This window comes from Mustela putorius, unplaced genomic scaffold, assembly GCF_011764305.1.
Source record: "Mustela putorius furo isolate JIRA1106 unplaced genomic scaffold, ASM1176430v1.1 tig00000765_pilon_pilon_pilon, whole genome shotgun sequence".
Taxonomy (NCBI): Eukaryota; Metazoa; Chordata; class Mammalia; order Carnivora; family Mustelidae; genus Mustela; species Mustela putorius.
Genome location: NW_025421470.1, coordinates 5,963,008 through 5,977,032, shown reverse-complemented (window position 1 = coordinate 5,977,032; position 14,025 = coordinate 5,963,008). Strand labels below are relative to the sequence as shown.

The window sequence follows — 14,025 nt, the reverse complement described above, 5'->3', positions numbered from 1 at the left end:
GTGTATATATAAGACTGATGAATCACTGGCTTCTACCTCTGAAGCTAATACACTGTATGTTAATAATTGAGTGTAAATCAAAATAAAAAATTAATTAATTTTGCTTTAAAAGGCCCAAGAAAACTTTTGAGGGCACTGGAAACATTCTATACCTTGACTATGGTGGTGGTTATGTGATTGTTTAACAGCTGCCAAACTCATGTGACCTGTACAGTTAAAATTCATGAATTTTATTTTATGTAAGCTATACTTCAATTAAGCTAATAAAAAATTAAACACTTAAAACAGTAAACACATAGTGATAACTGGTGATTAACTTTTAGTAAAATAAACCTCATCCAACAAAACAAGCATTTTTTTTCTTTGCTTAATAACATCTGTATGGAGAAACACTACACTGCTAGGAACAAATACAAAACATAAACTCTGCCCTTGACTAGGACCAAGAGCAAGATGGGACTCAAACATCTTGTGTCAGAAAGGAAAAAGTGTTCAAGGGACTCAGAAAAGGGAACAGTCAGCCTTTAGAGACTCTCACACTCAAATCTAAAACTAGTATGAGCAACAAATAATGACCATTATGGATTATAACCCCTTATATAACAATCCCTAAATCTGAACTACATAAACATATAAACTAATAAAATGCACATGGAATGACAACAGAGCTGGAAAACAACCATTCTGCAACCTTTAGAACTGATTCAGGCAAAAATCATCAATGGATCCTAAAACTTGAAGGTAAAGTTTGGTAAGAAACAGGTTATTTACATCGTATCTCCCCACAAATTTCTAATCAATTACAAAGAGGAAAATAACTCTGTACTGGAAAACTTGGCGGGCACCTCAACCAAGTTTGCAAAGACAACATCACCAACATTTGGACAAAGCACAATCCTCAGCACACTGACCTGACGCTCCAGGAAGGCGACATCATCATTTACACTGTATTCTATCAAAAACTGTACAACCTGGGGGTGCGCCTTGCTAGCTCAGTCAAAAGAGCACATGATTCTTCACCTTGGGGTCATGACTTTGAGCCCCACACTAGGTGTAGAGATTATATAAAAATAAATAAATAAAACTTTTTTTTTAAAAAAAGCACAACCTGAACTCCACCAAGGATAAATTTAAGGGGCAGTGCCCAACTGAGATCCACATCAGGGAAGAACAATAAAGTCTTAACAGGCACAGAGTAACAGACAAAATTTGATCACAGACCATGGACTTAGCAACAGTATTACATCAGTGTTAAATGATGGTAACTGCTTATGGTTACGTAAGAGAATACCTTTTTCTTAGAAAACACATATGAAGTATTTAGGGATAAATGATCATGCAGTCGAGAACTTATCACTCAAATGGTTAAAAACAATTATATGTATCTAGAGAGAGAATGATAAAACAAATACCGCAAACTATTAACATCTGGTAAGTCTAAAAGTATGTGAGTTCTGTATATTATTTTTTAACATTTTTCAAATAAGAAGTGAAAGAAAAAAATTTTTTTCACTTACTTGTTGCCACATAGCCTAGCTGTGGAACCAAATGTTCATCTGCAGAATTTTCTCGACCTGGTACTAATCTCTGATACTTAGTCGGGTGAGGATTTCCATCTACATCTACCAAGAATGGTGGAGGCATAAGGTGAGGAGCCTGCTGAGTTTGCTCATCTAAGACGTAATTATTAGAATCTCTAATCAGTGGTCGATAGTCAGTATGGAAGAACATCTGATCAGGAATCTGAAAAAAAGGTGTTTACAAATTGACATTTTGAGGTTTGTACATGTTAAAGAATACAAATATTAAAGTTACTTATAATTTGAAAAAACAATGAAACCAAATCAGTACACCTATTTTTAAAACATCCTTCATAACTACTTATTCTACTACTATAAAAAAGTACTAAGAATGACCTTTTCCAGACAAACCAAAAAACAGACTCCTACTATAGACAACAGATGGTTACCAGAAGGAGGTGGGCAGGGAGATGGGTGAAACAGATGAATGAGATTAAGAGTACACTTATCTTGATGAGCACGGAGTAATACACAATTGCTGAATCACTATGAAGCTAATATAACACTGTCTGTTAAACTACACTGGAATTAAAACTTTTTAAGAGTGGTTAAAATGCCACAAAAAAATTAAAAAGACCTTTTCATATGGCTTGCTGCATCCAAAACCAAATATCAGAAGGTGTCCATGAGAATCTGTACAGGCAAAATGCTGTCCATCCTGTGAAAACTTACAGTCAAAGACAGCTCCATGTCCTTGTCCTTCAATCTAGGAAAAGGAAGGAAAAGTTAAAACCAATTCTACATGAGTGCTTTTGCTTTATCAAAATTTAACAAACAGGGGCGCCTGGGTGGCTCAGTGGGTTAAAGCCTCTGCCTTCGGCTCAGGTCACAATCCCGGGGTCCTGGGATCGAGCCCCGCATCAGGCTCTCTGCTCGGCAGGGAGTCTGCTTCCCTTCCTCTCTCTCTGCCTGCCTCTCTGCCTATTTGCGGTCTCTGTTTGTCAAATAAATAATAAATAAAATCTTTAAAAATAAAAAAAATTTAACAAAATTTTTTGTTTTCATGTCACTATAAATACTACTTTTTTTTTCAATGAGTTCAATGAGGGGCTTGAACTCATGCAGGCTTGAGCTGAGATCAAGAGTCAGACACTTAACCAACTGAGGCACCAAGGTGTCCCCAAATGTATCACTTCTGAAAGAAAATATTTAAAAAGAACTTTTGCATTATGCACATGGTAATATTTTCAGAAAATAAAATTCATTTCAGATACCACTAGACTAGAAAAAATCTTGAAAGGTAGTCTAAGAATGGGTTCTCACAACCACAGAATGAAAGATCATAAGCCAATCCAAAGCAAAGGCTTTCTTCACTTCTTAGAAGTAAATGACAAGCAATTTCATAAACTTCTGTTTTAATGTATAGCAAAAGGCTATTGACTAACAACCCACAAGATAAAGGATTATAGATCAGTAAGTGTGGTATTCATGAACTAAAATCAGTACTTTTCCAGAATTTAAACTTTCCGCAAAGAGGACTGACCACTGTGCAAGGTGGAATGCTGCCAAGTCACATGGTGTGCAGAAATGCCTGCACCTACCTTACCGCAAACCACCGCAGACTCAGGAAGGACGCGCCAATTACATCGTGACTGCTGCCTTACCTGGATTGCTCTTCAGCTCTATTCTTGCTCTTAAACTGAAATTATGTGAATTTAGCACTACCAACTTATAGTTAAGTGAGCTGTTTCACTAACAGCTTAAAGCTATGCCTATTTGTTGTCTGAGCCTGTAACTGTGCAAAAACTAAACTTTAGGCAAGTTTGATCAATGCTGGAAAGTGAATCCTCCACTCACTCACTGCCCAAACAAACTCACGCCATGCCCAAACATCTGCTTGAAAAGCAACACTTCACACACAAGCAGCTACCAATTAACAAACTTAGAAATTAAGTTACTGGGATATTTAAGGCACTTCTCTATTTTGTGCACACACAGCATGTATATAAACTTGTATTCTCTAACATAAAAAGGCATAAATGGTATACATATCTTTCTTCCAATTTTTTTGTTAAAACACAGGAACACAGATCCACCACACAGTCCTTTGAGGTGCCATCTCCACCACAGCCCACCCCATGTCCCGGCACCACTTGGCACCCCTTGGGAACCTCCACTCCAAGGAAAGCAGAGGCGGGGCCCAGATCATTGGCTGGTAAGTCAAAGATGGTGGCAGCTCCTCTGCTGTCACTCACATGGACCTAAGTGCACCAAAAGTGTTGCTAAAGAACCTAGAGAGAAGGAAATTTTCCTGAGTAGGCTCTCACAGAGCAAGTCCAACTTGGGTTTCTATGTGTAGTTTGAAGAGTCCTCCACAATGATTCCTGACAAAATGCAACCTGCAACTGTTGCTTACAGAACTCGACATCACACTGAAAATTATGATGTATTTAACAAAATACTGTAATGTTAGTAATTTATAACCCTATGTAATCTCTCTAACAGAAAACTGGGAGCCTCTCAGCTGAGCAGTAAAATTAAGAACTCAATTCAGGGCAGCTCGGCTCGCTCAGACAGCTGAGCATCTGAGTCTTGATTTCAGCTCAGGTCATGATCTTAGGGTGGTGAGACTGAGCCCTGCATCAGGCTCTGTACTCAATGGGGAGTCTGCTTGAGATATCTCTCTCTCCCTCTGCCCCCCACCCACACAACCGGCTTGCATGCATATATGTGCTCTTTAAAATAAATAATATTTTTAAAAAAAATAAAAGAAGGAAAGGACGAACCCAGTACACACAGTGAAGTTTACATGTCTCACTGGAAGTAAGAGCACTAATGCCTACTTGAGACTTCTTTGGCTCAGAAATTGTTCAGCTTATATTATGCTTAAAGCCCAAATTAATGCAGTTTTCTGTTTTGCTAAGTTAAATTCAGGACATAATGTTCTTAAAGAATTCTAAAAGATAATTAAGAAGATGGAGATACCTATAAATTTTAACACCACAAAAAACTTGCTGAAAAAGGCTTTTTTCCAATAATTTGATGCCTCGTTACACATGTGCAATTCGGCCATGTTATTTGAGTTGTCAGTGCATTTTATGGTAATAAACAGAATACTGCATTTTAAAATGTTTTTCAAGAGGTGTCCAAAATAAGCATACTGAAATAAAAATTTTAAGGTTAAAAAAGAAACCATGGAACACATGGACTCAGATGGCCTTCAACAAAAAGGTCTAAGAACCACTCATCTACACCCTGCAACTAGACTGGCTCCAAAATGAATTACTCTTTGAACTGGAACTCAGTATAAACTGTACAGTAATTTTATAAAACATCTCATATGCATATCAAACATCAGTCTGGACAACACAGAAATCCTTTTATACAGTAACTCCCTCAGAATTTATCCTGGGAAATGATTACAGATCTACACAACAGCCGTGTACCTGGACATTCAAAGTGGTCCTGCTGTGCATACTTAAGAAACCACTGACAAAGTAACAACTTTAAGTTAACTAGGTATGTAACCTTCTGAGAAAGGCTGAATTGACAGTCAAAAATCTAACTGCAAATTCTTAAAAATATATGTAAGATTTTGGAAAACATTCTATACATAAGATGAAAAAGACATTACAAAACTGTGTGAGAATGCTAACTAAAAACTATGGAAAGAATGATGCCACTAAAAACCTTCAATGGATGCTAATGTTTTTGAGTTAAAGTTCAATGAGGAATAGGGTATTTACAGAGTCTCAAAATACCTCCTGAAAAAATTGGCTTAAAAGTTACAAAGAGGGGGAAAAAAAACAGTTACAAAGAGGAAAAACAACTATTTTATTGTGGGGGAAACCTGGCAAGTGCCATCTTACCAAATATTTTAAATTACCACCAAAAGGATACCCTGGGTGGTTCAGTCAGTTAAGTGTCTGACTCTTGATTTCAGTTCAGATCATGATCTCAGGATCTTGAGAAACAGCCCCGTGTATAGCTCCGCGCTGGCTGTACAGCCCGCCTGGGATTCTCTCTCTCCCCCTTCACCTCTCCAACCCACTCACACACTCGCAAGTTCTCTCTCCAAAAACAAAGTTATAAAAAATAATCACCACCAAAGAAGGTGTAACAGAATCAAATCATGATGTTCTGCAGACAAAACAGAGATATTCTGTAACGTTATTTGTCTGCACTCATCAAAAAAGTTAAAAGGTGAGAAACAGGGGAAAAAAGGATTGCTGAAGATTAAAGAAACCTAGAAATATACAGCCACTTAACATAGCATAATCCTGAATTAAATACTGCTCCAAGGGCCAAATATAACTAAAAAGGCATTACCAGAACTGACAAAATTTGAATATAAAGCTGATTATATAATGCTACTTTATCAACGTTAAATTTGCTGATTTTGTAACTAGCTTTGTGGTTATATATGAGAAATTCTAAAAATATGCACCAGGATCCCAATTTGGTTTTAGAATATTACATATGCAAAAAGAAAAAAGGCTGGAAAAACAAAATGATGTTTCTGATTCCCTAGATGACTTTACTGAATATTATGTTTTATTACCAAATATTTTAATAAATTTAGTGAGAATGTAATTACCATAATTTTACCAATTTATGCAAATTCAAACACATTCACACATATACAGGGGGCTAAATAAGTGACTTTTGAAAACTCCTTCCCTCATGTGACTCAGTTACACCCAGAATTTTATGAGCGTATATAAATATGGCTGTCAGATATTTATTAGGCTTTCAGTATCCTGATTTCTAGGAATATAAACTGCCAAAACATGCAGATCGGTTTCTGGCTTAACTTCACAATCCAAATACTTGAAACCAACGTAAGCATACAGGAAGGTACACCTCACTTACCATATTAAAATAATGTTTCATCTTGGTGCCCTTTGTAATATCCCATATAAATATGCTGCCATCATGTCCTGCCGATAACATAATTCTGGAATCAAAGGGATGTGTCTCCAAAACAAATACTTCATCAGCATGTCCCTTTATTCAACAAAGTCATAAGAGTCATAAGAGTTAAGGAGGGTGTGCAAGTTATTAAGTTTAAAAAAATTAAAAAGCCATATTGTCACAGTGTACAAGGGCTTTCAAAATGTATTAATGACAGTGACTGAACATTAGTATACCTACAAATTTCTAATCATTTGATCAACCAGTGGATGAAACATGGCTAATACGTTAATTTTATAGTTTCAAAAATCAAATTATAGTTCAAAAAAAATCTTGATTTATTATATGAAAACCACCTACCAATAAATTATGAAGCAGTTGTCCTGTGTAAGAATTCCACACTTTAAGGACATGATCATTCACAGCTGTGACAACAATGCTATCATTCTGATTCCAAGCGATCATTGTTACTTTGGGTTTCATAAACCTTTCCTCTTCCAAAGATAAGTCCCTAAGAAAAACATAAGCAATTCAAATTCATTTGAAAAGTACAATCAACACAAAAATAACTGAAGTAATGCAGTTCATGTCCATACATGATTATGTATCTAATATACATCTGACTCATAACAGATTATCTCTAAACAGATTTTGGCAAATACTGGGAAGGGGAGGGGATAATTATAGAAGCAGTTTGGGGGATGCCTGGGTGGCTCAGATGGTTAAGCATCTGCCTTCAGCTCAGGTCATGATCCAAGGATCCTGGGATTGAGCCCCACATCAGGCTCCCTGGAGCCTACTTTTCCCTCTGCCTACCACTCCTCCTGCTTGTATTCTGACAAAATAGATAAATAAAATCTTTAAAAACAACAGCAACAAAAACAGTTCAGGGATCTGGGACGCAGGGTGGCTCAGTTGGTTAAGCATCTACCTTTGGCTCAGGTCATAATCCCAGGGTCCTGGGATTCAGTCCCACATCAGGCTCCCTGCTCAGCAAGGAGCCTGCTTCTCCCTCTGCCTGACACTCCCCCTGCTTGCTTGCGCACGTGCACTCTTCTCCCGCTAACAAGTAAAATTTTTGAAACAAACAAACACTTCAGGGGTGCCCGGGTAGTTCCGTTGGTTAAGCATGTGACTGTTGATTTCAGCTCAGGTCATGAGCTCGGGAGTTCTGAGACTGACCCACGTATAAAACACTGGGCATGGAGTCTGCTTAAGTTTCTCTCTCCCTCCCGCTCTGTACCTCCCCCTGCTTATGTATGCTCTCTCTAATTTAATTAGTTTAATTAATTTAACTTATTATTTATTTGTTAATAAATAAAATCTTTTTTTAAAAAAGTTTGGTTTGAATAAAGGCATGTAGTAGGACATCACCACTGCTCATAAAAGCGAAGTTTTTTCTCTCTACCCCTTTTCTATTATTCCCTTCCCTTGACCCCAAGCCCTAACAGCAATAATTTTGTGCGTTCTCTCTCCAGGGAAGATGACAAGAAATTTTAGGAAGACAGAAAGAAGCTAATGCACCCTCACATCCCCCCGTGTCTAGAAAAGTAAACTGACACACAGAGAGTCAATCTTTTGAACTTTAAATAAAACTGTACTCATCTCTTCACACTCCTATACAGAGTGATACTATGGGGTCTCCTGGCAAGAATGGCCTTGGATACAAATGTCTACAATACTTTGCAGCTTTTATGAACATGAAGTGCAAAGTTTCTCTGTAAAATATAGTAGTCAGTAAAACACAGAGAAAAGGCAAAGCCCAACTGCTTTTGAAATCAGAGAATATATCTTAAGAGATTGTAACATAAAATAAACATATATTTTAATTAAAGAAAAAAGCTGTTAAGAATATAGAATAAGTGCCATGTAACACCTATCCATATAAGCATAATGGAAGCACTGGTCCGGTAAAAGTTTAACAGAAGAGGGGTGCCTGGGTGGCTCAGTCAGTTAAGAAGCTGCTTCACCTCAGGTCATGATCCCAGGATCCTGGAATAGAGCCCCACATCGGGCTGCCTACTCGGCTAGAAGCCTGCTTCTCCCTCTCCCACTTCCCCGGCTTGTGTTCCCTCTCTGTCAAATAAATAAAATCTTTAAAAAAAAAAAAAGTTATAACAGAAGAGACAAAATGGGGAGTAAAGGCTAAGATGCCATGCTTCATTTTAAACTAAAAGGCATCACCTGTTAGTAACTTTGAAGAAATAGACGTTGTTTTACTTCATCAAGTTGATCCCTCAAGATGAGAACACTAAAACAAATATACTCACTGATTTTTTTTTTTTTTTAAAGATTTTATTTATTAGCCAGAGAGAGGGAGATAGCACACAAGCAGGGGAACCAGCAGGCAGAGGGAGAAGGCTCCCCACTAAGCAGGGATTTCCCCATGCAGGGCTCAATCCCAGGACCCCAAGGATCATGACCTGAGCTGAGGGCAGAGAGTTAACCTACTGGGCCACCCAGGTGTCCCCCCATGAGTTCTTATATACAGAAAACTCTACTTCACAAGACTGGAAAGATGTAGAACTTTAAATGAGAAAAGAATTATTTCCACCTCTGGAAGGAATTACAGCCAGAGCACTCCACGGCAGTAAGAAAACAGCAGTTTCCAGCCTCGGTAAAAATGTTTGATTTAAGGTTTTTACACTGATATTCCTATTTTGCTTAATAAAATAATTGTTCACAGGTAAATGTGATTTCAAATTATCCTCTTAATAATGAATTAACCTTCATTATTTCAACCAGTCAAGGAGTGACGACAGCATTCATTCTCACACTAAGATGCTTTTGAGTATCTAGATAGAGCATTTTTAAATAAGAGTAGAGTTGTGATTTGTGAACAAGGATTATCAGATTTCTAGTATATATTCTCTCTACCACATTCCCGACCACAGATCATTTCACAATTTATTTTGATACCAAATAAAACTGTTTGAGTCACAGCAGAGGAGTTAATTTCCCCTGCAATTATTAAAGGATTTTCGAAGAACTAAATGTGAAAAACTGGTAAGAACTTTGATATGGTGCTACCCTAGACCAGGCAGTGTCCTAGAAACATAAACATAAGGATAAATTCTTTGGGATATATGAGATTTACATATCAACGTATCAGATATGTAGGAAGTAGCCACTCATTTAGATCACTGCTTTGTAATAGGAGGTGGTTCAAATCCCCTGACAAAGCTGTCAACCACCGGAGAGAAAGACCACATAACTATGATGCACCCGCTTCCTATAAACCATCTCCACTCACCCTGAGACTCGGGTTGCCATATCCAATAAAATGCTTCTCCACTCCAACTGCTCAAATCTCCAAATCCGTGCCGTTCCATCTCTGCTACCACTTAAGAACCTTAAAAAATTCAGAAAAAGATCTTATACTCACATACATGACAAAAAGTACAGTCAAAATCACAAGCAAAAAGCATTCTCAATGTAGCCATCCCGACCGCAGGGAAACGTACAGGTATTAATTCAAAAGACAGGGATTTAGAGCAAATCTGATGAGGAAAAAAATCTGGTTTGCTCTAATTTGCCTGGCCCTCTGCAGTTAAAGCACTTTTCAAACTCAACCAACAGCCTGTCAAATAGACTTGAGTTTTGAGAAGACAATGTACAAGTAGTACATGGAGGGGAAAACAAACAGGAATAATTAAAAGATGTGTGGGAAGATCAGTAAGAGCAAAATTCCATTGTAAGCATCTTCATTCTAAAGTCAAATTCAACTTGTAACAAAGGATGAACTCGACAAAGGATAAACTCAAACAAATACATCTTTTAACAAAGGAAAGTGTTAAAAACTGCAATTTAGGAAAGGCACCTAAAAAAAACTGGAGACCAAGAGAGTATATAATTAAAGTGACAATTCTGTCACATGACACAACATGGTGGCTGCTAGAAGAGATTTTTTTTACTTAAACAAGGAACTTCATTAGCTTTACACCTAATAGTTGAGCTCCTATTGGTCATAGGACCTGGTAGAAGCTACAATTGTAAACACCTGTGCTTAACGTGTTCCCCCCACTGCAGACACTTTTCATTCAGTTAATACACTTACTACTAAAGTGCCTGCAGTACATACAGCCATGTATCAGCTGTACTAGTATGAACCAGAGCGGATCGGCCTCAAAGCACATTCACACTGACGCGCTCACTCGCTCTCGCGCGCGCTCTCTCTCTCTCTCTCACACACACACACTTACCGATCACCATTGTTACAAAACTGGATACTATCAACTTTATCCTAAGGGGTGTGGGACGGGGCAGAAAACAAACACAAAGGTGATCACTCTCATTTGTAAATAAAACAACAACAAAAAAACCCACTCCATTTTTAGAACTGGAAGCACGGTTGAGAGTAAGAATGTGCACTTGTGCTGCTTAGCACCATCGTTCCTACATTTACACGCAAAAAACCTAACTATAACACGACTATAAAAAGAGAAGCTTTCCTTCTAAGTTTAAAACTGTATGTATGTGCTCGCTTCAGCAGCACATATACTAAAACTGTATTTACAAAGAACTACATTTGTTAAGAATTCACATGTAGAAAGTAATTAAAGCATAAAGTAGCTGAAAACAAGGCATTACTTTGATAATTATTTACATATTTTGGAACTATTAATTTCATAGAACTTCCTATGGGAAAAAAGACAACCTGACTACCAAGCAGTATTCCAGAATCCTAAGAGTTAACTACCTTACTATACATTAACAGCATTCTGATTTCATGAGTGTGATTAAAATGAGTAAGTCCCCTGAAACTAAACCCACCCAAATAAATTGTCATAATCAAGATTTTCAACTTAAAGCTGAAATAACCACAAAATACTAGCACAGTCATATACTTAGTCGTCAATAATAACCTTCACCTTTATATATGCAATCCCTCCTGCATTTAAAATTAGAATAACAATTTTGTTAGCAATATTTGACTATGGACCAAGAGGAATATTAATGATTAGTTTATAGAATTTTATAACATGAATACTTACAGTGTGGCTTTCAAGTTCTGCGATTTTTTCAGGTGCTTCAAAACCCAAAAAATACATTCTGATTACATGATCAGTACTACCTGTGGCTAAAAACATACCACCTGAAATAAAAATGTTAAGGTTTAAAAATTCAGTGTGTAACAAATATCTGAACCGAATTTCTATATCAAATTAAGATATTTTATTCCAAAATTACATTTATCTCAATAGATCCATTTTCTAACACACTATATAAAGACCTTTTAAAATTAATATAATACAGAGTGATGTAATTTATAACAAAAAATATATATGCATTTGGTCTTCATTCCTGTTTCTGGCACAGAGTTCCTAAAACCCTTGGGATTTCCCAAGCAACAACATTGATGAAAGTATCTTGATATTCAAAACAAATCCATTTCACCCATACCGGAGTTTATGTTAATAAAGTGACTCTTGGGGCGCCTGGGTGGCTTAGTGGGTTAAAGCCGCTGCCTTTGGCTCAGGCCATGATCTCAGGGTCCTGGGATCGAGCCCTGCATCAGGCTCTCCCTTCAACAGGGAACCTGCTTCCTTCTCTCTCTCTGACTGCCTCTCTGACTACTTGTGGTTTCTGTCAAATAAATAAATATAGTCTTATAAATAAATAAGTAAATAGGGAGAGCACCTAAGAATGGGGGTGCTGACTGCGAGAAGTACCAACCATGTTGAGAAGGTTGGAACTTCTGGTCCCACTTTTCTGACCTCTGAGGAGGAGGAGAAGAAGGGAAGTGAATCAATCACCAATGATTTAATCAACTGTTTCTATGTAACAGAACTCCATAAAAACCTAAAGGACAGTGTTCAGAAAGCTTCCAGGCTGGTGACCATGTGGAGATTTGGGAAGACCGGCATGTCTAGAGAGTCCATACACTTTATCCTCTGCATCCCTTCCACATGGCTGTCACCCAGTTATATCCTTTTATAATAAGCTGGAAATCTGGTAAAATGTCTGAGTTCTGTGAGCGGTTCGAGCAAAATAATCAAACCCAAGGAGGGAGTCATGGAACCTCTGGTCTTTAGCCAGTCGGTCAGAAGCACAGCTGACAACTGGGTCTGACCAGGGTGGGGGGTGGGGGTCTTGGAGGACTGAACTCTTAACCTGTGGGATCACACACTGTTCTTTAGAGAAAGGGTCTCAGAACAGAGCTGAACTGTAGGACACCCAGCTGGTGCTGAAGAATTGCTGGATGGTGTTGAGAAAAAAAAAAAAAAAAAAGAACCAAATACATATACATCAGATGGAACTTTAATTAAAAGTGTACTTCAGGGGCGCCTGGGTGGCTCAGTGGATTAAGCCGCTGCCTTCGGCTCAGGTCATGATCTCAGGGTCCTGGGATCGAGTCCCGCATCGGGCTCTCTGCTCAGCGGGGAGCCTGCTTCCCTCTCTCTCTCTCTCTCTGGCTTCCTCTCTGTCTACTTGTGATTGCTCTCTGTCAAATAAATAAATCTTTAAAAAAAAAAAAAAAAGTGTACTTCAATCTGGAAATGTTCACTATCTCCCACTGCTTTATTAATTGTGGCAATGACCATATGTGCTGCTTAAGATGCTTGACAAAAGAGGCCCTGCTTTCTAAATAACTTCACGTACCTAAACTTAGCTTCAGAATACAAAATTCACTCATTCAAGTTTTTAGACTTTTATGTAAAGGGGAAAATCTCTGACTTCCCCTAAAAAGAAAGATTACCACACAAGCTCACTGTACAAGAAAAGAAAATGTACAATAACTTCACCCAAAATGAGTGGAAAACAAATTTAAACTATAAAAATCTGCAGTTCAGCCTATTCAAGAAAAGCAGAGTTTGGGTAGTGCCGCACACAGGGGCTCCCGTGGATACCGCAAGCCGCCTTTCACCGACTCTGATTACCAAGAGAATCAGAGACTGGGACAATGAGGGAGTGAAAGACAAGGGGAAAAGCTAATGAAATAAACATCTTGGATTAAACCTAATGAAATGGGCGTAAGTGATTTACCATCCATCTGACAAATACTCTTAGCAATAACACGATCATTCAATAAATACTAAATAAAACTAAGAAGAAAAATTACTGAAGTTATCTTACCAACACTAAAAGAAGAACAAAGCATCTGAACACCCGGTCTAGGCTTTTCCGTGAACTTCAGAGGACGTGGACTTTAAAAGAAGTTGTTTTAAAACTCATTAGTTCAACACATTAACAGGGTTTATAATGTCGGCTTTAATCTAGCGTGGTTAGAAGTCATCACCTTATTATACAGTAGCTCACAGGCATTTCTGCATACGCTGTTAGAGCTGGACGGAGTCCAAAGGCTCTGCCCCATCCCGGTATACCCAAGAGCCTGACCCCACAGCAATGGCTTCACCCACCAACCCCATCTTGTAACTGAGGAAGACTAAAACTCACACTGCAAGTGAACCCACTATGCAGGCTGTAGAGCAGGGTACACAGCCATGAGGAACAGCACTGCTCAACAGAAACAATGCAAGCCACACATGTAACTTTAAATTTTTATAGTAGCCACATTAAATGTAGAAAGATAAAATCAGTTTTATTTCATTTAACCTAATATATCCAAAATATCATATGAATATGAATA

The 14,025-nt window shown here is 37.9% G+C and overlaps 1 protein-coding gene across 3 annotated transcripts in view; it reads right to left on the bottom strand.

Annotated features, from left to right (window-relative positions):
* BRWD1 (bromodomain and WD repeat domain containing 1) overlaps positions 1-14,025 on the bottom strand; it is a 105,206-nt gene that overhangs the window by 60,804 nt on the left and 30,377 nt on the right. For all 3 annotated transcript variants that reach the window (XM_045084495.1, XM_045084493.1, XM_045084494.1), the window contains exons 10-17: positions 13,512-13,582; positions 11,429-11,529; positions 10,637-10,677; positions 9,688-9,786; positions 6,795-6,945; positions 6,393-6,527; positions 2,158-2,286; positions 1,518-1,743 (exon numbers count right to left, since the gene is read on the bottom strand). In XM_045084495.1, the coding sequence (XP_044940430.1) occupies positions 1,518-1,743; positions 2,158-2,286; positions 6,393-6,527; positions 6,795-6,945; positions 9,688-9,786; positions 10,637-10,677; positions 11,429-11,529; positions 13,512-13,582 (953 nt within the window). The remainder of the gene's footprint in view (positions 1-1,517; positions 1,744-2,157; positions 2,287-6,392; positions 6,528-6,794; positions 6,946-9,687; positions 9,787-10,636; positions 10,678-11,428; positions 11,530-13,511; positions 13,583-14,025) is intronic.